Source organism: Diadema antillarum, unplaced genomic scaffold (assembly GCF_040938485.1).
Source record: "Diadema antillarum isolate AM-2024a unplaced genomic scaffold, OU_Dant_1.0 seq00000460_RagTag, whole genome shotgun sequence".
NCBI lineage: Eukaryota > Metazoa > Echinodermata > Echinoidea > Diadematoida > Diadematidae > Diadema > Diadema antillarum.
Window position 1 is genome coordinate 3,603,937 of NW_027271431.1, and position 23,128 is coordinate 3,627,064.

The 23,128-nt window shown below is 38.9% G+C and overlaps 1 protein-coding gene across 1 annotated transcript in view; it reads left to right on the top strand.

The window, feature by feature from the left end:
• Positions 1–3,212: 3,212 nt before the first annotated feature.
• Positions 3,213–23,128, top strand: part of LOC139733096 (uncharacterized) — a 34,534-nt gene continuing 14,618 nt past the window's right edge. Inside the window, exons 1-5 of the mRNA XM_071643939.1 lie at positions 3,213–3,527; positions 15,219–15,347; positions 18,145–18,327; positions 20,583–20,792; positions 21,872–22,435. Coding sequence (XP_071500040.1) covers positions 3,375–3,527; positions 15,219–15,347; positions 18,145–18,327; positions 20,583–20,792; positions 21,872–22,435 — 1,239 coding nt within the window. The 5' untranslated portion in view covers positions 3,213–3,374. The remainder of the gene's footprint in view (positions 3,528–15,218; positions 15,348–18,144; positions 18,328–20,582; positions 20,793–21,871; positions 22,436–23,128) is intronic.

Sequence of the window (23,128 nt, forward strand, 5' to 3'; positions counted from 1 at the left end):
TATGTATGGGCAATACACTTTATTTTGATTGCCTGGTCCATTGGAGAAGCCGCCGCGTCGATCACGTGGTTGCTTACTGTTGAACATTCACTGTTTCCTCTTAAAACAAATAAATACAAACTGGAATTGATTAATGTAGAAATCCACTCGGAAAATCAAGTGGGGAGTTGTATTTCTTTGTTTTATCTTTTTGAGCCAAGGGCCCCTCTCCCCCTGTCCGCGGCCCGCAGCAGCCCATGTCGAAGTGCTAGTATTACTGGGCCGATGAATAATCTGTCGCATATTTTAGACGATCCATAGTTTCAAGTTTCAAGTTTATTTATTCATTTGTCTTTCTTCCAACAATAAGCAATATAACAATAACATAACAATAACATTGACACTTTCTTTCAGGAGTATATAGGAACAACAACAACTAACACTATATATATATATTTTTTTTTGCAAATACATAAATATATAATTACATGTGTATGTGAAATGATAAGAAAGGGTAAGTGATATAACAATATTTTGAGAAAGGCAAACGAGGAGACCTTAGTGAACTTGCATAGCTTGTAAGACAAGGTCCCTCAGGAATAAAAGAAAAAAAAAATACATGTATATATGTATACATAGTGGAAGAAAAAAACAAAAAATACCCAATCTCAAACGAAAACAGGGAATAGACAAGGGAGGCTATGCGCAATGAGGTGAAGGGAGATTATTTACATAATACAAGGATAGGAATGAAGGGAGGGTGGAAAGGAAAGATAAAGAAAGGGTTATGTGAGACGATAAAATACATACACAAACACACACACCCAACAAAAACAAAACAAAACAAAAACAACAAAACATAACATAACAAAACAAAACAAGACATGACAAGAAGACAACTGGGTTTCAATAATATTATACATTGATACTTTCTTCCTTTCTTTCTTTCTTTCTTTCTTTCCATATAGATTGCCTAAAACATTCAACCTTCTTCTTGAATAAAGTTTTAAACAATTTACATTCTGTGATGTCCAAACGCCGCTTTACTTTGTTTTTCGATTCGATAAAAAAGACAAGAAAGTGGTGTGTGCATCAAATCTGTCATTATTTAAGCAAAACAAACAAACAAACAAACAAACAAACAAACGAACAAAGGTGTGCCAGGTAGATAACTCTTGTTCACCACTCCCTATCTTGTTTGTGCTGAGGCCTGTACACCGGTGTAGTTGAATGGGTGCAGGGATATGATTTGACATTTTAATGCCACACTTGAAATCCTGTTGTCTATTTTTCGGTAATCGTTCCAAACACCTGAAAAAATATACGAAAAGTCTGTTTTTTATTTCTTTCGTTTCTTCATAGTAGCAATCATGTAAGCATGGGTAGTTTTGTCTGCGTACAAAAATTAGAGTGCAATCAATAAAATACAGATAAGAAGTCTAGCCAATAAAATATATTATTAATCAAAAAGTCGAAAGTACAATATTGTAAATACATTGTAGCATAGGCGGCGGAAGTGGGGGGGGGGGGGGGGGGGGGGCAGGGGGGGGAGTTGGGGGCAAAACGCATTTTTGCCCCCCCCCCCCCAAAAAAAAAAAAATTATAATAATGATAATAAAAATAAATGAATAAACAAAGAAAATAAAATAAATATGTATATATATGAATAAAAGGGAAAAAATATGGCTACAAACGGCAGCTTTTGGACTCTAAAATGACGCATGCGCAGATTCCCCAATATTCGTAGAAAACCGGTCATGGCTAACGAAAACATAGATCAACGAGAACTTTCCACTGTAGTTTGAATACACAGGGAGGGAAGGGAGGGACGTAATCCCTTCCGTAATATTACTCATATAATTGAGATCAAACTACAAACAGGTAAGTTCTCGTTTAATCTATCAATTATACTTCGTAATTCCGTCAGGGATTACGTTGACAAGAGATTTTAAAGCCGTTAGCCATGAACGGCCTATGTAAATTAATGGCTTATCTTCGCTCGCTCGCATCCAGCAGTTGAGCCCGGTGCGCCTCCCCCTTAATTTCCAAAGCGAAAAACATAGCTACGACGGCAGTTGTTGGACTCTAGAATGTCAAAATTTTCAAGCTCGCTCGCTTCGCTCGCTCGCATTGAATCGTTATGCCATTCTCCTAATGTTGCTGCCAGTAATTGCCAGCAGTTGCGTCCGATGCCCCCCCCCCTAATTTCCAAAGCGAAAGATATAGCTACAAACGGGAGTTTTTGGACTGTAAAATGTCAAAATTCTCAAGCTCGCTCGCTTTGCTCGCTCGCATTGAATCGTTATGCCATTCTCCTAATGTTGCTGCCAATAATTGCCAGCAGTTGCGCCCGATGCGCCCCCATTTATTTCAAAGCGAAATATTATGTAGCTACAATTAAAACTCCAGTTTTGGAACTGTAGAATATCAAAATTTTCGCTTCGCTCGCATTGTAGCCTACTACATTACTACATTTTCTGGCTCTCCGATAAAATAGAATGTGAAGATTTTGCCCGATAGTAATTTCCGAGTGCATTCCCGCTAGCTTGCCTGAAAGTTTTGTTGTTGTTGTTGTTGTTGTTGTTGTTGTTGTTGTTGTTGTTGTTGTTCATCTGGTATGTAGTTTCCTTACATTTTTTTGTTCCCCTGAACTTGCTTTCCTCTCGCCCCCCCCCCCCTTCCCCCTACAAGGACCTCTTGCTAATTAATATGTGTTACTGTGTGTCATTGTGTAACAAGCCACTTCACAAGAAAACAACAACTTCTGTGTTACTTACACAAACAAACAACATAACTATTACATTGTATTTTGATAAGGCAATCTAGTCTACAAGTACTGCTTAAAAACCAGATAGGTGGAAAGAAGGCAAAGTAGTGAACATGAAAAACGTAAGATTTCTTCACAGGGAGGTGGCCAACTTCCTCGATTGCACATTGTCCTGCATTCATGGTGAGTTTCTTTCGGATCGTGTTAGTGGGCATTTTGCCGCGATTGTGCGATAATCAGCCAATGAAATGGCATGTAATACAGTATCTTTCGGTCACATGAGCAGGTGTATTTTTGAACATGCGCATCATATATGCGCACTGGTATTCCCCAGTCATTGCGCATGAACGGTACGCGAGGTAAACCTTCATTGCGTGCAATGCACTGCGACGTTGCAACTACGCACTACTGCACTACATACATACAGAACTCACGTAGCTGCGCATAATTTGCATACTAGTACACGCCATAAACAACGAGAGACGGTCGAGTGTTGCAGAAATAGTCGTGAGGAGATCGCCGCTTATTTCACCGTCATGTGCTGGTCAAATCACACCTTTCTCGTACGGTTACCACGCTGACATCCCAACGCACCATCTGCTGGTCGAAACAAGCATCAGTCATCGCCATGGATGCGGCAATTTGCCGAGAATATGGCTCGTCTCTCTCCGATTTGAAGATCAACAGCAAACCACACATCAACATGCTCACCATGCTAGCGGAGGAGAACGTCGAGCATGCATCGCACATTGTGCGACTCATCGAAGCCCGTTTGCAGAAGGTTCATTTCTCTCGAGATTACCCGCATTCATAGATATGATATTGTGTAAAGGTTACTTACATCATGATTTTCAATTTGTGAAGTAGATTTTGATTCGTAATTTAGGGTGTGTAGTTATTGTCAGGAGTGGTAGAGTGAAGTTTCTATGCTGTTACCTCATGCCCGTTTCGTCCAAAATACTGTTACTCGTATCGTACACCGAATTGTATGGCTGCTGTCTTGTCACGTGATCGGTAGCGCCTATTTACGGCGATTACGCAGTGTCCTGTAGTGTATGATACGACACTAGGTTTTCGTAACAATGGCGGAACAGAGTGCACGTGCACGCTATGCACTTATCCTTTCAATTTTGGATGATGTCAAGCATGGATGAGATTTCATGGGCTTGGCATAAAAAATTGGTTTTTCAAGTAAATATAAAATGACCTAGGCCCTATCCTGATCATATTTGCGTCATTGATTACCCAACTTACTTTTAGACACAAAAGTAAAAAACTGATACAATTTTACAAGTCCAAATGGCGCAAACTTGACTCTGTCGTTAGGTAGCCACCTAGCATTTTTTGTCGAAGTGTTTTGCATCCATATCTTGCTTGCATCAGATTGCCGCCCATACCACTAACCAGATACAACTCAACTGATGAGATGTTAGATGAAAATGTTTCAAATCTGTTTATTTTGAGAAGACTTAGCATTTTTTTGCTGGTGACCATGATCATGACCTGCTACAAAATAGTGTTTCATTATTGAGCATGTAAATGTCCAGCTGGAGTTGCATAACAAGTAAAACGGAAGATTGTTTCCAATTGCCATGGTGATAGACATCTGTAAAACCAATCATTGGACCTTAACTAGATTGAAAGCTGATGATAAATATTATCAAACTTTGATTTAGATACGGACAATTTTTTTTTTTCATGTCAATTTTCCCCCATCTTCACCAGTTTTGCCTCTATCAGCATTTTCATGATCAGGTTCAATTTCATATATTTGACAAAAATATGTGGCAAATATGTGGTCAGTCTGTAAGCAAGCAGGTGGTTGCAGAATTTTTTTTTTTCGTTTTGTTTGCTTTTTCTGATTGCAAGTTGTGCTTGAGGCCATAGTGCTATACAAGTAGGAGGGTAGACTGATAGCAGATTTAATCGGGCGAAAAAAGAATCAACTAGACCCCGACCCTGCTAATTCTATGTAGTGGGACATGTTAATGATGTAATGGGTATCAGTTTACCTTCATGAACACCCATGAAAATTAGCAATTGAGAAATTGACAGCTTAATGTGGCATTTACTTCTGGAGATGATGCTTATTGACGTGACATGTGTAGAGCAATATTTGTGATCAGAATTCTCACCAATCATGCATAGGTTGTTTCAATTTTTTCGTGTGATTCTTTTCCCCCTCTGCCATTTAAAACTGGTCCTGGAAGTTGTATCCTATATTATTTTTATGTTTTTCCTTTTTTTAACTAAAAAATCTCCCATTTTCATTTCAAAGAAATTTAACAATTAAATGCTATGTTGTTACAAATTGAAAAAAAAAAAAGTACCAGGCCAGCCCGGGTGTTCATCAAACTAGTCATTTTCAAGCACATTACAACACTAATTTGCGGGTATCTGCAGATCTGATCACAGAGCCAGACACACTGCCTTATTTCATATGTTTGCCTCTTTATTGTAAGCTCTGTGCTAGACAATACGTGGCTGATATATGAATCCCAGTCTAATGCAGTTCTCATTCGCTTAATTTGTTTGGATAAGAAGGGATGCACCGGATAGGGTAAATGGAGACTGTGTTTGTTCTGAAATTGATTTTATTTAACAATTAGAGTAACATGAGAGGAGGACCACAACATAATTTTTAAGATGTGATTATTTTTAAATGTAAATAAAGTAAATTATATGCTTGATTAATTCTTTGCTCAGACACCAAAATGAAAGATGAACAGCTGCTTTGAGAGAAAACTACTCAAGGGACTGGCGGAAATCATGATCGCTTGCATTTCAAGAGTGAAATTATATCTGGGGAGGTGTTTGCTGTGTGACAGACCAAAATAACAATGTGCAGTCAACACTGGAGAACAAATAATAAAATATTTTATATTCTTTGCTGTCGGAAGATGAAAAGTTTTGCATATGTAAATATATATCTTTTAACCCCCCCCCCCCCCCAAAAAAAAAAATAAATAAATAAAATGAAATAAAATAAAATTAATAATGATAATTCTGACATTTTTCTCTTCTTTGGCTTCAAACTTGTGACATTTCTGCGGTTAATTTTGGTGTCTGAGCATTTCACATCTTATTCAGAATTCTTCTCAACATTACGTGTAGTATTACTATATAATCATGATCTTTACACAGAAGTAAATGATGGTTGTCCCACTTCTATCTCACTTATCTACATGAATGTCACTTTGTTCTATATCATGGAATTAATAAAATTTCTCAGCAGGCAAATGATGACTGTACAGTGTAATTGTTTATAGAACAAAGTAGTGGGATTACTATGTACATTTTTTTTTTTTGTAGTTCATAAACCTTCAAATTTGTAATGATATTGTGAAAACGATGGTGTAGTGTAAGGTGTGTACAAAGTAAAGTGTACTGCAAACTTTGGGTTTTCTTACTGAACTTTGTCACAATGGCAATCATATGTCATTATGCAAAATCTTTTAATTCCTTTGCAAATTGTTGTGGGTTATAGAGGAACACATTCTTATACATGTACAACTAAAATCTTAGAGTAGTGGCACTGAAGCATACTCAAAAACTTCATATACAGTATTTGGAAATGCTTCAATGTACCAACATCTCTTCATCTTTTTCCCACAAGATTTTCAGTCTTAGCACAATTTTTGCCATGGCTTTTTTTTCCTTCGGTAACTGGATGAAGGCTTTGTTATGTAGTATGCTTGATGTTTGTGTGTTTATTGAATTTTGGCTTGTGTAAATGTGTCTGGTGTGAATTGTGATACTCTTGTAGTAATCATATCCATTTACATTTGGATGGTGATGTGTGCAGTTCAGGAGTATGCCCCCATTGTATCGGTACATCACTCTATACACAGGTGTTATGATGAATTCTTCATGCTCAACATTTACAGGCTTAGAATGATTTGCATCATGTTTATGTGAAATATCTTTTTTCCCATAAACATGGTTGTGTGATTGAGTTTTGAAAGCAGTGAGAGTTTGTTTCTTTGACTTTGTAGTGCTGTTTGTTGAATGCGCTGTGTTGTGATGAGCAACGGCCAATGCAAACAAGCTGCTTCAATGCAAAGCATTGAAGGACTTTGTTGGCTTTGGTGGTGTGCGAGTGGGGCGTGCTCAGTGTATTGATTGTTGGTCAAAAGAGGAAGTCAGATTTATGTAGATGTGGCTAGTATGGTGCGTTAGCCTTGTGTTGTGTGTGGCTGCAGTGGGTTTTCAGAATGCAAACATAGCTTTCTTTTTGCCGTGGACATGTACATGTAGATTACATTGTAACTACAATTTCCTCCCACAAGTCGGTGCAATGAAGGTGGTCCTGCCAACTTGTCAACCAGCTCATGGAGGCTGCCTATTTGCCGCATCGAATCCGAGAAGCGACTGCTTGCATACACTTGTACATTGGCTGCTGCTGAATTTGAGGACAGACTGGGCAGACTGTGCTCCTGTTTGATGTACCTTTGCCATCTAGACTGCCCAGAGGACGATGCTGGGAGATGACGGGCTGCCCGAAAGATTCTGACTTTGGCTCATCGACTTATCTATGATGCTTCTATTTTATTATTTGTACAGGATGGCTTAGACAGTGCCACTGCAACAGACAATCAGAGCTTACAAAAATACACTCCACACTCATTAACTTCATTCCCTACTGGAGAAGTGTTCTTCGTAAATTGTCTGCACGGCGCGTTACTGCACTGGAAATTTACATTGAGCAATTTGTGTTCATGGGGAATGTGAATTTTGCTCTTGTGTAGCAATTTCTATCTTCTTTTTTTTTTGGGGGGGGGGAGGGGGGAGGTGGAACCACTTCCACTAATTGGCATTATCTTTTACTTTACTTGTATTATATGATATGTAACTGACTTGCCCATTTGTGAAATATTTTCTTGAACTTAGATGCCAAAAAGTGAAAATTCATTGTGCAACATGGTGCAACAATGGTGTTAAGTCACAAAATAGGAAAACTGGATAAATCACTCGTGAGTACACACAGCTTGAACACACAATACAACAACAAACGAGAGAAGAAAGAAAAATGTCTTGCAAATGCTGAAGATGGTTTTGAGCCATTTGTGTAGCCACACAAATACATAGATTTTATAACCGAGATATACCTTTGGTACATATCATAACATGTTTCCATGTCAAATATGTACTCACGGCACTTGCACGCGAGCAAGCTATGTATTTGAGTGTGGGGGAAAAGGTTCAAGAGTGGTTTATTGATTGTATGAGTGAATGTGTCGAGCTGTTTCATATGTGCTTGGAGATTGTGAGCAGTAGGAGATGGTTATTGTTCAAGAGAACTTGTGTGTGGTATTGTGACTGACTGACTGAGAGGCAAAGCAGCGTTGTGTGAAGGAGAATGGCCCTAATGCAGAGAGAGTCGTGTTTGAAATCAAATACGGTGGACTCTTGTTGCAAAGAACACTGTTCATCAAACTTGTTTTATGAACATTTATCTTGCCTCAAATTTTACTAATAAATTTTGTTTTTTAAACCCTTTTCACACAAAGTGATGAGATTTAAAAAAAAACAAACCACTGGTCGTGAGGAGAACAGTCAACGGGAGTCCTCTGTACCTTGATACATGACCGATCATAATGCAGCAATTTGACATAAAGATGTAAGAGTGTACACTGCGAGGAATGCGAGGAATGTCTTGTACTGTTGTGCTGGTCAAATTGTGATTTGATGTAACAATTTTATTAGTCTGGACTGTTCTAATGTGAATCTGGATATGAATTATCAGATTGGTGTCGAAGAGTTGGCAAAGAGAGCAACTTGGCATTACGTGGAAAGGATAACACTGTAAAAACTTGTTTTTGGAAGGGTTGAAATTGCAAATTTAGCAAAGCACAGCTGTGTCGCGAATTTAACAACATGCAAAAATATTGCCACATGCTAGGGTATTGGTGCACTTAGTAGCCTCGGCGTCAAAATTGCAGAAAACAACATTGCAAAAATGTTAGTCTTGTCCATGAAATTATCTACAGTAAAAGTGGAAATTTTCGAGGTGTTGAAATTTTCGTGCATTTTGCGCAACCAGAGCCTAGCGCAAAAATAAAAGCATGCGAATATTTTTGCATGCCGTATGTTCCAGTAGTTGATGTCTTGATTCTGCGGAATTCAGAACGCGCGAAATTCTTCTTGCCCGGCTGAGCGCGAAAAATTAGTTGCGCGAAAATATCCACTTTTACTGTATGTGAAAATACGCGCTTTTACAGTACACAAAGACTGCAGTTCTGCAAATTTGTGTTTTTCAGCCCTTGTTGATGTATCTTTCTTCAGCAGGTGCACATGTGGAGAAGTGTTATAAATTAATTGCTAAGTTAGTAACTTGGTTGTAAAATTTAACATCTTAAGACTTAACAGTGTAGACTTTACAAGATCATGATATTGTCCACGCGTGGGAATTAATGAGGTGATGTGGTCATAATGTATACTTTCAGTGTTGCCTGACGAGAATGCTGTAGGTTTAATGATTGTTTTTATTTTTTTATTTTTATTTATTTATTTTTTCGGGGGGGGGGGGGGGGTTGTTTGATCTTGCTTTTATTGCCCTTCTATGTGGATTGTGGGTGTGTTGAATTTACACGATCATAAATTTGCCCATGTCCGGGACTTAATGAGGAGGAATGGTCATAATGTATGGTCAGCTTTCAGTGGTGCCTGATGAGATGGTCATAAGTTAATCGAGTTTGGGTTTTGTTTGACTTTGTTTTATTGCCCATCAATTTTTTTTTTATTTTTTTTTTTGGGGGGGATGCACATTTTTAAGTGGCCCTTCATCCTATCTGCCACTTTGTTCCTGAATTAATCTACCCGAGTAGAGTGATATAGGAAAGTGGGGGAAATGTGCATTCAATTTGTTCTTGATGTGGAGCTGGACAGACTGCGTTTGACGTGCCACCATTCACAGTTGCTGGGATGACGACGACTCCGGAGCCATCGAGTAGGGAATGCACAAACTTGACTGCGGAGGAGTACTAGTAGCAGTGTTGAATCTGTGTCATCACGTCTCATGGAACGTGCTGCACTGCGTCGGCCATTAGAACTTCATCGAACCATTTTCCTTGGGGCCTATAAGGATGCAATTGCAGGATTACACATCGATGATGGGGATACCTTTACCCACGCAGACTTGCTGTGCCAGGATGTGTAAGATTGCATTACGCAGAGAAGTCGCCTTTGTCCCAGTAAAAGGCTCTTGCTGCTGCTTCATTGTTTTTTGCATGTCCATCCATCCTTCTGATCCACTCACACATGTTGTGTTTAACCTTTGTAGGCATTACACAAAGGAGAGGAAAACTTTTGCTCCACTCCCTTGTGACTATTTGGTAAGACTGGCAAAAATGGTGATTAATTTAAAAAAAAAAAACAAAAAACGGTGGCACCAGCTCACCTGATCAGAGAGCAATTTCCATACCACTAAATTCACGTAGATGACAGTTTTCCAAATGTTCAACAGAGTACCAAAGAAATTGCAATTGATCTGTGACAAACCAAAGCAGAAAATCTTTCCGGCAGTTGACTGCCAAAGAAATTCAAAGTGAATTTGCGAGCAAAAGAGTCATTGCCTCCACAACTGTTATTTCCATGAATGTGGAATATGATTTGTTTTTCCATGATACAGTATTGCATTCCACTGAACTAAGCACAAAAATAATAGAGAGATGAGTTGTGAGGTATGTAAAAAAAAAAGAAAAAGAAAGACAATATAGAATTTTTCAAGATGGACAAGTGCAGGTCACTAAAAAGAAATTGCCCCTGCACATAGAATTGTGTAAAAGTTTCCACTTTTCAGAGTTGCTTGTTATGGTCATATCTTAGTGTTGCAGGATTTAATTTTTCCTGAGGGATAGATTTTAGGGACATGTTATTTTTTAGCAAAAAAACAAGTCCTGAGCATGGAAGCAAGTTTTACTTGGATTTTGTGTGTTTGTGTTTTTTTTCCCCCTTTTTTTCCCCAGAGAGATTGGAAACCTGCACTTGTGATCTTATTCTTAGTACATGTAAAGGGATGGTGTAGTTTTGACTGAGATGGGAATTTAAGGTTTTAACTCTGTGAGATAATCAGAAACCACTCAAATGTAATATTTAAAAAGATACAATTCAAGAGGATTTAGAAATGTATTTGACGAAAAGCAGTAAACTGAATCCCCATCTCGACCAAATTATACCATCCCTGTATAACTGTTCTTGATGAACTGGGAGAAAATATATTTGTTAAAGGATTGTGTAGGTACATGTATGCTTCCAATAGACCATTTGGTTATTCCTCTAATGTGACATAATATCCCTTCTCTTTGAGGCCCCCCCCCCCCCCCCCCCCTTACGAAAGCAGTGAACTACAAAAAAATCATACACTAGTACTTTGGGCTGAGAGAGCTGTTGTCTTACCTATAGACTGGGTTTTCACGAGAGGATTATCACAGACATTTATCAAGGTGAATGCCTATATAATATCTTATTCCAATTTGTTGAACAAATTTGGAGCAGAATTGGCAGAAGCGTTTACAAATCATGTATTGGAAGTTGTTATTATTTGTTTTCTTCAAATTGTACTTTCGACAATGCTTGCAAAGCTGCAGTCTAATTGAACATTGTCACTATTTTTTATTTCTTGTTTAGCAGCATTAGCAGCAACAGCTGTTCATAGAGATTACACAAAAAGAATGGCGAGCAACAATCATACAAATTCTGCTCTGTGCAGATTTCAATCAATAAATAACTTCAGTGACTCTGCAAATATGGAGATGTTGACTTAAAAAAAAGAAGAAAAGAATATACATGTTGCAACTTCAGTGAGTGTTTTTTGAAGTACAGGTACATAGTATGTGTAATGGTGAGACAATGTGAAGATTATGCTGCTAAGTATTGTCGGGTCTAAGGTATAATGTGTCTTGACATAACCAAGGCGAGTTTGATGTTGGAAGACTCAGTGTTGTATTATTGCCATTTAGACAAGGGACTTGTAACTGATGAGCATCAAGATTTTCATCAGCTATTTATTATTGAGACTCTAAGCTGTGAATTACCTATTCTACAGTATACTGTCAGCTTATGAAAGGAATTTGATTTCCAGGGTTGCCAAAGGGAAAAACAAACATATAAGGTAGACTTAAGTATTCTATGTAATCACTGTGATGTTTTAGGCAATTGTTATCAATGTTTATTCCTACAAATTTCTCAAACTTTAAATCATTTTTGTTGTTTTTTTTTTTAAGTGTAAAAAGCATTGGAATGTTGTCAGAGACTCCAACCCCAAGTACCCTCTGATCTGGAGATTCTTCCGCCTGAAACCCCTAGCAAACGGGAGACTCCAACTTGATGTGCGCTTTGCGCACATCACGAGCGCGAAGTTCCTTGCGGTCTACGGTTCTAGATGCTCTCTCGCGCTATCTAATGCTTATTTTTCAACATACAATGAAATTAAGTAAGAAGTCATTTCAAGTGGGAGAAATTAAATCTCAAGCGGGAGAAAGTACGGGAGATTCTGCAAAAATGGGCTTTCGGCGGGAGATCTCCTGTCGAAATCGGGAGAGTTGGAGTCTCTGTGTTGTGCTGTATCAAAGTTGGGTAACTTCAGAACTTTGTGTGTATAGGGTGCACCAAACATGGGGGCTGATTTGCTGTTTGGGGGAATTCTTTGTTCTAGACAGGCATCTATAAGCAGAATGCTTCTGTTTTGCTTTGAAAGTCAGTAGGCCTATCATTCTTTCACATGAGGATATCATAGAGGGCTAATGCATTGTGTTAAAAGCTTCAGCGTAGTTGTAGTTTGCGGAAATAACCAGTCTGAGGGGAAAAAATAATTCCATGGTATGGTAATTGTTAAAACAAAAACAATCAAATGATAGCAGCCAAGGCTATGGATTTGGCAGAAATGTATTTTGCTGCTTGGATTGGTCACATCATTTATGCAGCCAAATTTTCCTTTTTTGGCTTGTAGCTGTGGGGTTCCCCCTTTATTGCAGTTTGGGTTTAACACTATACTAATATAGTCAACATTAATTCTATGCAGTGTGCATATTCCCACAGTTAAAGCAACACAAGGACTCAAATTTGACTGAAGAAATTCATTTCTGTGCTGCATCGCTTCTAAAGCTGTAGGCCTACCGGGAGCTTTAGTGTGTATCCTGTGGCTTGTGCAAGTCCTGTAGCTGTTCATGTTTCACTGAGGATGCACACAATTTATCCGTTTAGCACAGCAAAAGAAAACTGAAGGTTTTCAGCTGTTTTTATGTGAGCTCTGTAATCCTTTGCAGACCTTGAAAGTACATGATTTTGCACTTAGTCCCTTATTCAAGGCAAAGAAAAATAAAATAAGGGGGGGGGGTCTGAAAAGAAATGACTAAAATTTCAATGGTATGTGCATTATCATAGCCTCTTGAAAGATTACTCTTATCGTACGCTGTATGAGAAATGTATGCTGATGAAGGGGGGGGGGGGGGTGATGTATTGAAGTGCTTGTATTCAGTTGTGCTGTTTAGGAAGGGTACGAGGTACTGTCAGTAATGAGGAAGTTTGATTTTTGCTATTTTTTTTTTTATACAACATTCTCAGATTGCCAAGTCTCTTTAAAAAAAAAAGGACTGCTCAGCGGGGGAAGCTCATGAATAGAGTATTGTCGCCATGCGAGTGCAGAGGCCTGAATGGATGGATCAATTTGTATCCTGGCAACAATTTCAATGCCTGCATCTCAACTCTGTGGGCTGCAGTTGGGCTCAATCTTTACATGTTGGCAAGCCATTGAGAAAATTTGTGTAAAGAAAAAAAAATATTTATATATAAGAGGAAATTGAAGTGAGTTGGTCTTGTAACTTCTTCATTTATGGAAGCCCTGGTAATTTGTCTGGTTGTTGTGATTTGAGTTAAATTATGAGCAATTTGGAAACTAAGTGTAAGGAGAAGAGAGTTACATATTACCCACTCTGAAATTTGATACACAAAATCCAGAAAACATCTGTAGTGAATTTGGTACAGTAAATTTCAAATCACTGTCGACAAATATTTCAATTCATTTTCTTTTTTTAATAGAAATCACTGCCATACTGAAATTATATAAAACATGGGAATGTTAATATGTATTATGCATGTGTTCAGCAGTGCAGAAGATAATGGCCGTACATGTCAGCTAGATATAGCTGCAGCCGTACATGTTTTGACAAGGTTGCAATGCAAATGGTGTTCCATCTAACACCTGTTCAATATTTTGTGCAGACTCATTTTAACAGTATGCTGAAATGGTTTATTGCCAGTGCACCATATTGAAAGGGCATGATTTAAAGGCAGTGTGGTTTATATGTTTTAAGACTGCATGTAAATTAACAGTATAGATTTTTATTGAGTAAGTATGGAGCATTTTCTTCTTTTTTTCAGCTGTGAAAAATGAGAATTCTTATCTGGCAGGCAGTAAGAAAATGTAAAAATTCATACACTGTAAAAAATGGCTGTTCGATGAGATTGCACAATTTGACATGGCCCGTGTGTTTACACTGCGTCTGTTGCAAAATGATACAGTACATGTAATTCGTGTTTGCGCCACACAGTGTAGCTTATTGCCAAGTGACCTTTGCCCATTGAAACTTGTGATCTGGGCAGCCAACCATTGTGATAAGCCTGGATGGTTCTGATATTGCCCGAGCCCGTTGATTGACATCGCTGGTTTTGTGTTACACAGCGATATCTTCAGGAAGTGGCTATTTGTTGACTATGCCGTGCCCCCCCCCCCCCTCTTTCATTGTAATGATGTATGGGCAGCATATGGTGTGCATAACGATGAATATGTGATATAAGTTTGTACAACAGGAGGGTGCGATGTAGTAGTGCTTGTACTTGTGTCTGAAATGCAGCTCTGTTTAAGTTTGTATGATATGAAAAAATATGACCAACATATTGTGTACTAGTCAGTGTTGTTGTGAATAGAAATTGAATTTTATTATGATAGTGAATGTGACAAGAGAAAATAATGTTTGGTGGTGAATATGAAAGGCAAGATGGTTGAGAGAATGAGAACTCTGTTTGAACCAAACCATTGTGATTGTGTCTGCTGTACATTTATGTGTGTATGTGGGGTGTGTGATAAAGGAGAGATTTCTGGAGCATAACAAGTTTGACTTACAAAAGCCGAGTGACATTTTTTTTTTTTTCATTTTTAAAAAAATGTACAGCTATACAGTGATGATCAACATTGACTTGTCAATGACAACAACTCACAACACATCACACAACACTAAGACACAAATGAAACAAAACCTGTTTGGTTACAAAAGTGTACACAAAGCACCACGTGATATATTGTTAAAAACAATAACAGTGTATAGAATCTTCTTTCAGCAAGCCATATCAAAAGACCTCTACATACTCTTACAATCTGAATGGCAAATTTGCCATTGTCCTGTTCTACCAGATAGGTTTTCGTTATAATGAATACTGCTTAATTTTCCAAGGTATCTTGTTCTATTTCACCTAGGCCCCTGCGACGGAGAAGTTGCCTGTAATGTATCTGATGGACTCGATTGTCAAGAATGTGAAGAAGGGTCCCTACCAACAGCTTTTTGCGAAAAATCTCACCAACAATTTTTGTGGGGTATTTGCTAAGGTACGTATACAGCGTCCGATCCGACTAGTTAACATGCCTGTGAAAATGAGCATTTTGAGGAAAGCTACATGTTATTTTCCCCTCTACACTAGTCTTAGTGAACATTTTGTGTTGAATAGCTTTTGAGACCTCCAAATTCTATGCAAAAGCAAGAAGTGAAATGTAATTGTCCCAAGGAAAATCCTAAGATGTAACATCTTCAGTGGGCTAGATGAACTGCTTAGATTAGGGGTTGCTCTACCTTCAGTGATTCTTCGGAATTATCATAACTGTCACTGAGGCAATTTTAGAATTTAGAAAGGGAAAATCTTTGTTTTTTTTTTTTAATCTTGGCAAAAATTGCTTCACCTTGTGAAAGATTGCTCAGAATCTTGAATTGATAAGGAGAGGGAATATCAGTTATTAAAAAATAAAAGTCACAAGTTCCATATTAGTGGCAAATTGGGGGGGGGGGGTACGAGGATCCATGCCCCCTTCACTTTCATTTTTTTAAATGAAAGAAATGAAAAGGAAAACATGCAAGGGGGCACCAAAAAATTGCGCAGAAGCCTGCACTTAAGCTTTTTTTTTTTTTTTTTTAAACTTGCTTGCTTGTTTTAAGGCTGGAAGTGGCTCCAGAAGTAATTTTCGCACCCCCTCCTTTATACGTAATTCCTGGATCCGCCCCTGCATATGGCAGCCAATAAGGGGCTTGAGAGGCAGTTAATTTTCTTATAAGTTTTTTCTTTGCTATCTTGTGTGATCATGAAATAATGAAATTTAGCAAATGTTTCAAACATTTTTCTTCTGACTTGATGATTTTTGTTGAAGTCAGAGTTAATCTTAGCATGAAGGAAATTTCTCTTTTAAAACCCAACAGTAGGGGAAAAAAGTCAGTTCATGGAAATCAAATCCTTCGGTGGACTCGAATACCATCCCCACCCCCACCCCCCCCCCCCCCCCCCCCCCACCCCCCCAAAAAAAAGACATTTAAAGAAAAAGGCAATATATACACCTGTCAGAAATAACATTCTGTTCAGAAGTTAATAGTGAAAAAAAAAAAGATACTAGGGAATAACGGTCTATGTATGAATTTGCAGCATTTAATTTAGATGTGCTTCGAAACAGACATGATGTCTTATTTTTTTGTGAGTGATATGCCATCATATTTCCTTGTTTTATGTTCATGAGACAAAAACAAAGACTGAAACTGATAACCCTGCTATTCTAGAATTTGAAAAAGGGAATAAAATTGCTTTTTACAGAAAATACTCTTTGGTAGAGGAGAGGGGATTCTTTATGCACTTTTTGTCATTTCTACCAAAATGGTTAATTTCATCTATTTGCTAAAGGGAACAGCATAGAGTTGTCTGTGATAGAACTTATGTCAATTTCAAAAGAAAGAGAGAAGAATCCCTGAAGAATAGTGCAAAAATGACAAAACTGGATGAGAAATATGGAAGTCATGACATTCTGAAATTACAAAATTTTTCGGAAAACACTTCTTGACCAGTCGCTATAAGTGTTAAAATCAGCACGTTGATGCATTCTTGAAATTTGTGAGGGCATGACATCATCAACTCGGTCGTTTGAATATTAATGAGGAGTGGTCAAGAAATTATTTTCCCCAAAATGTGAAATTTCAAGATGTCATATCTTTCTTATTCCTTGTCCGATTTTTGTCATTTTTGGAACATCCTGAAGGATTTTTCTTTTCTTCCTTTTAGAGTTCCTTTTTATTTTTGATGTGGATATCCTCTTTATATGCTGCATACACCCGCCATCTTACCTTTAGGTAACCTAGCTTTTTTCTTTTTTTTTATTTGTCAGCAATGAAATGTTTATAAATGCATGACATGTTTTGTAATGTTTTTTCAGCTTTGATTTATGAAAATATGAAACTGATAGTATTTATTTCTGTTATATCTTGTCCCCCTTTTTTTTCCAGGATTTTTTTTTTTTTTTGGGGGGGGGGGGGATTAGGTCATGAGAAATAGGAAGAAGCTCAGCAAATATGAACTATAGAAGTGAATTTTTTATGATCTAGAAATAATGAGTGTTGTGTGCTTTTGCTTTGTTACTGTCAACTGCCAAAAGATAACGCTGGAGTTTCACACAATCATTCAAACAACTATCAGTTATACACTGTATAAGGATGGACAAAAAAATTCCACCGGTGCATTTGTGCCTTTGATGATAGGGAATTGAAGCTGCCATCTTTCTGAGTAATCTCAAGATTCATTTAGAACTCCTTTAACATAATGTTTGGAAATATTTTTGCTTGTTTTATCATTATTCCAATGAAATGAAATTTCTCCTAATGATAAATAAACAAAACTAAAGTCAATCCCATCCTGAAGCATGTGCAAAAGAATGAATCAAAGCTAAATCATGTAAAGTGCTCAAAACCGTACCCTCTTGGAAGGCATACTGTAGTTTATCACTTTTCCACTTTATTCTGACAGAAAACTTATATGATATAGTATAATTTTTTTTTTTCTTCAAATGTCCGATTAGAGCGTTGACATGCCCAGGTGAGAAATTTTGATTTTATGTCATCAATTTTTGTGCAGTTTCATCAATGGGTTCAAAGAGAATAAGACAGTTGTGAATCCACTCAAATGCACACAAACATACACATGCACAACCTCACACTTACTTTGTGTCATGTAAGTGAGATGGCTCAACTGTATAAAGCATACTTCACTTAAAAAAGTCTTTTTACTTGCAATGAAGCCTGCTGTAAGGGCCTTTGTGGAAATATTTGGCAGATATTTTAGTGCTTATTTCAATGATATTGGTCAATTTCCATTGGCAGGTTGACGAGAAGACTAGAGCATCACTCTTCAAGCTGCGGTCAACGTGGAATCAATATTTTGCCAGTGGTATCCTGCATGGTCTGGATGTCCGGGTGCAGAAGATTGACCCAGCCTGGCCCATCATGGCCTCTGCAGCCGCCCCATCAGCCTCCATCCACATCAATCCAAAGTTTATCAAAAAGGTAATACCTGGTAATCCTTTGATCTGCAAGTCAAAATCTCATCAATTATGCAATAACATAACATATAACAATATAAGATTTATTGGAAAAATAAAATTCATCAAAAAGGTAATACACTGTAATCCTTTGATGTGCAAGTCAAAATCTCGTCAATTATGCAATAACACACGTACCACCAAATTTGTTTAACTTCTGTGTGCCAAAAGAGTAGTTGTGGACACAGACCACTTGACTATTTGTAGAGAGACCTCTCACAGAATTGGACCTTATTGTAAAGACCAACTCATACGAGGGTCAAGTCTTCTATATCAGGGACGGATCCAGGAATTCCGTAAAGAGGGGGCGTGTTTACAAAATTAAAAGGGGGGGGGGGCGCACGCACCCCTCCCCCATTTTTTTCTTTTTATTTCTTTTGTTTCAACAAAAAATAAAGGGGGGGGGGGGCGTGCGCCGGTTGCGGTCCTCCCTGGATCCGCCCCTGTATATCCCTTCTATGGTCTTGATGTATTGTATGCAGACAAAATTTTGGCCTGTCATTATTGTAACTGCATAGAGAGAGAGCTTACAATAGCTATGAGACTACAGTGATTAGGTCTACAGGTACATATATACTTATAAAAGTTTATTTTTACCTGAGCTATTTTATTTTATTTTATTTATTTGTTTATTTATTTATTTATTTGCACTTTGAAGACGAATTTTGAGGGTTTTTAGTTCTTTGGAATCATGACATTAACTACTTGAACTTACATACACATTGTATGACATGCAAAAATATTCGCATGCTTTTATTTTTGCGTTAGCTTCACGACTGTAGTCTCCACCATGTCTTTCAACTGTAAAAAAAAGAGGAAGCAAAGGAAGGAGGAACAGCATGGTCAGATATTTTGAAGCTCCCTGTCCAATTGTAACGATAAAAGGAAGGAAAGTTAGGAAAGTCTGATGATATGGAGGGGGGGGGGGGGGGGGGGGGGGGAGGGGGATGGTTTTCCTAGGTTGGTTTTGTTTGTGTTTTGGAGATTGGTAAGTTGGTTTGGTTTTGTGTTTTCACCTTTAAATCATCAATGCAAGTTTCTAAGTATAATCAGCAACCAGCTCCAGTGACAGTGAAGGGATATTGTGGCACTGTGAACGCGGGCAGCTGAACACCATTTTCTACTTGATATTGGCTTTAACACTGGCTTCCTCAATGAAGAAAATCATGACCAGAGCACAGTGAGAGATGTTGTACCTTGGTATTGAAAGTTACCTCGTAGTTAGTTTACTCTAAAAATGCCAGTTTGTGTGGCTGTTATGTAGCCAATGTGGTATAATTTACGTGAATCACAGTTGAATATGGCTATAATGCAGTGGCGGATCCAGGGGGAGCGCACTGGGCGTGGGCCCCCCCTTTGTCTTTTGTTAAAACAAAAGAAATAAAAAGAAAAAAATGGGGGTGCATATGCGCCCCCCCTTTAATTTTGTAAAGACACCCCCTCTTTATGGAATTCCTGGATCCGCCCCTGCAATGCTATTGTAATTCAGTAGATGAATAACAAATTATAGTCTTTCAACTACACCAGGGATGCCAAGTTCAAAAAATTTTTATGAGTGAGATTTTCATGACTCCGCATCTCGGCGAGCCAATGTGCGCGCAAGCGAGGGTGTCGGAGGCCCCCCCCACCCCCCCCCCCCCCCCCCCCCCATGGCCTCCCACGGTAGGGAGCGTTATCAATTTTTAGCTCTTAGGGTGCAATCAGGCTCATACTTGAGTGACCATTTTTTACTTGTTTTGAAAGACAAAAGGAAAATATACCTTCAATTGTAACTATCACTTTAATCCTTTGAGCTATGCTCCTTATTATGGGCCCAAATTGCAGACTTTGCCCGATGCGTGAGAAAAATGAGTGCCATGCGTGAGATCGTGAGACGACCCCTAAATGCTCGAGTCTCACTCAGAATGCGTGAGACTTGGTAGCTCTGCTACACTTACTTTGCTATGTGAGGAAAATATGGAATACCTTACCTTCACTTTCATTTGTTATAAAATGTACCTGGTACATACTTTCTCTGTATGGTGGTTCAATCTAATGAAGGAATTATTCTGTTTACCACAAAAGTTTTTGTCACTGCTGAGGTACATGTAAGATACAGTTTCGTATGCCATGGTACGTGCATTCCATCACAAGCAAGTTGAAGAAGTTTGGAAGACTTGTAAAGTCATACGAACTCATGGAAGGGACTGTCTTAACTCAATGTCCTTTAAATTTCATCAGCCTGCGCCTATGGAGTCTACTACCACCACCACCACCACCAGCGTGCCTCCAACGACTGGTTCAGCATCCAGCGCCCAGCTGACGGAGAAGGAGCGGATAGAGCAAGAGATGCGTCAGAGCCTGATCTCCAAGCAACAAGAGCTACTCCAGATCCAGCAGCAGCGTCTGGAGCTGGAGCTGCAGCAGACCAAGGCCAAACTGGAGGCTCAGGTAACGTGCCACACCCACCACAAATTTGTGTTTCAGCTGGAGTTTTGTCTCGTTTGCTGGGTTGAGGATGGATTTCATTTTGAAATAAGGAGTTTGGAATCAGAACCGGTTGTTGTATTCTAATTCATGGGTCCATTTAACTTGTACGTGACATTGCTGGCCGGCTGTAAGCATATCTTGGCTATGTGGTATGATACAATTTGGGAATGATGTACAGTAGTCATTGCTTCCCTTTCCTTCTCTAGTTGTTGACAAACCTTGTGATTGCTGGACGCAATTTCACTTGTACTAGTCCAATGTAAAGTACAAACTAATCAAGGAATATCTTATGACAAATAGGGCTCCAAAGAAGTTTTTCAGCTTTTTGAAATACTTACATTAAATGGTTAAAGGCACAAAGACCTGGTGGTTTAGTCGAATGCATACGCGGGCGCACGGCGCAAGTTTCCTATATAGACCTATGCTATCAACTTCTCTTTAGTGCTTACGCTATGACCCATTTCCATGAGTCCAAAGAAGTCCGATCCACTGTAGCCAGTGGTCTGATCACAGATCGGCTCATGATTCGGCTGATGATGACAGATTTAGCAAACTTCTGTGACATCATACTGAGAAGCACACACCCTGGCATCACTACAGACTGCGTGATGCGCAGAAGACAACGAAGGCAATGCTACCAAGCAACACCCTATGTACTTTACTCTTGATGACAGCCCAACTTCGGCAATCTTCATATCAAGGGTTACGTGATTGGCACTATCTTCCAACAGCAACTGCAACTACCGGTTCTATGTGCATTTAAAGTTATTCAAAATATATGTATACCCCACTAAACACACTAAAAGGGTTGTTGGACTGAATATGATGATATACAAATCAGTATTGTGACTATTTTGAATGCTAAGGTCTTGCAAATGTTGCATTTTGTGTTAAGTATTCATTCTAATATTTCGAAGTTAGGGTCTTTCTGTAACATTGCCAATTTTGACACCCATGTCTATGAGACACATGTAGAGTATTCACATTACACATAACTTCACATACGATTTATATGCTTATGGTTATTTACCTCATTACAGACCAAAGAATTGGCCGTGAAGAATGAAGCTATTGCTCAGCAGCAGCTACAGCTAAGTCAGATGAGTACACAAAAGACCCCAGAAACCAGCTCAGCAGCACCTCCTATCCTGCCTTCTGTGGCCCCACCTGTTGGGGCCCTGCCTGCTGGAGCCCCGCCCTCTGTGGCCCTGCCTCCTGGGGCAATTCCCCCTGGGACCCTGCCTCCTGGGGCAATTCCCCCTGGGACGCTGCCTCCTGGGCCCCTGCCAACCTCCATTGCAGACCCAACCAGCAACTTGGCACTTGCTGCCTTGCTGCTCAAACAGGGGGGTATCCAGGGGATGGTGCCAGCTGGTCCAGGCATCCTTGGAGCTATGCCCATACAGCATCAGCAGCCAGCTCCTGGTCCTCAGACAGGCCTCCTCGGAGTATCCCCCCACGTCAGGCCCTCTGCTCCTCCTCCTGTTCTCATCCCTGTAAGTGGGGGCCCTCCCACTGGAATACCATCGGTGATGCAGCCTGCTCCCTCAGAACCTGTGTCCTCCATGCAGGAAGCCAGCAAGGCAGCTGCCAGTGACACCCAGGTGAGCAATCCGGTAGCAAGGTGCTCTCCAGTATTCCGTCTACTGTGTTATGTCTGTCACATTTCTATCCCAGAATGATAAGGCTTGTGAATGTCATTATTTAGTGGTTTTGCAGAAAACCAATTTGATGCCAGACCTTTACATTCTGACCCAATCACATGTTGGCCTTAGTAATCTATGCAATAATAATGATAATAATAATAACAGATTCTTATATAGCGCATTTCAGACTTGAAAAGAATTTCAATGCACTTTACAAACAAACAAACAAAATATACCATGATACAAATATAGCAACAAAAATTACAATTTACCAAACACAATGTATTACTCTACAATTACTATTTCTCAAATGTACATAAAAGGTCAGAGTTGCCAGTACTACTGAGAAATGACTTCAAATTAACAGTCATAAGCTACTTTGTATAGATAAGTTTTGAGTTTTTGTTTGAAATTGTCTATTGGCATCTGACTTCTCAGTGGGTCTGGCAGAGAATTCCATAGAGTAGGTGCGGCAAAGAAAAAACCCTCTCCCCATAAGACTTTGTTCGAATGGTAGGTACAACAAGTAAGTTTTGAGTCTTTGTTAAATAATTCTCATTCTTATTGATTAAGATTGGGCTTGATTTAATGTCCTTTCTTTCAGATGCACAACTCAAGACCATCATGCCTTTTACCCTTATGAGCAGTGCA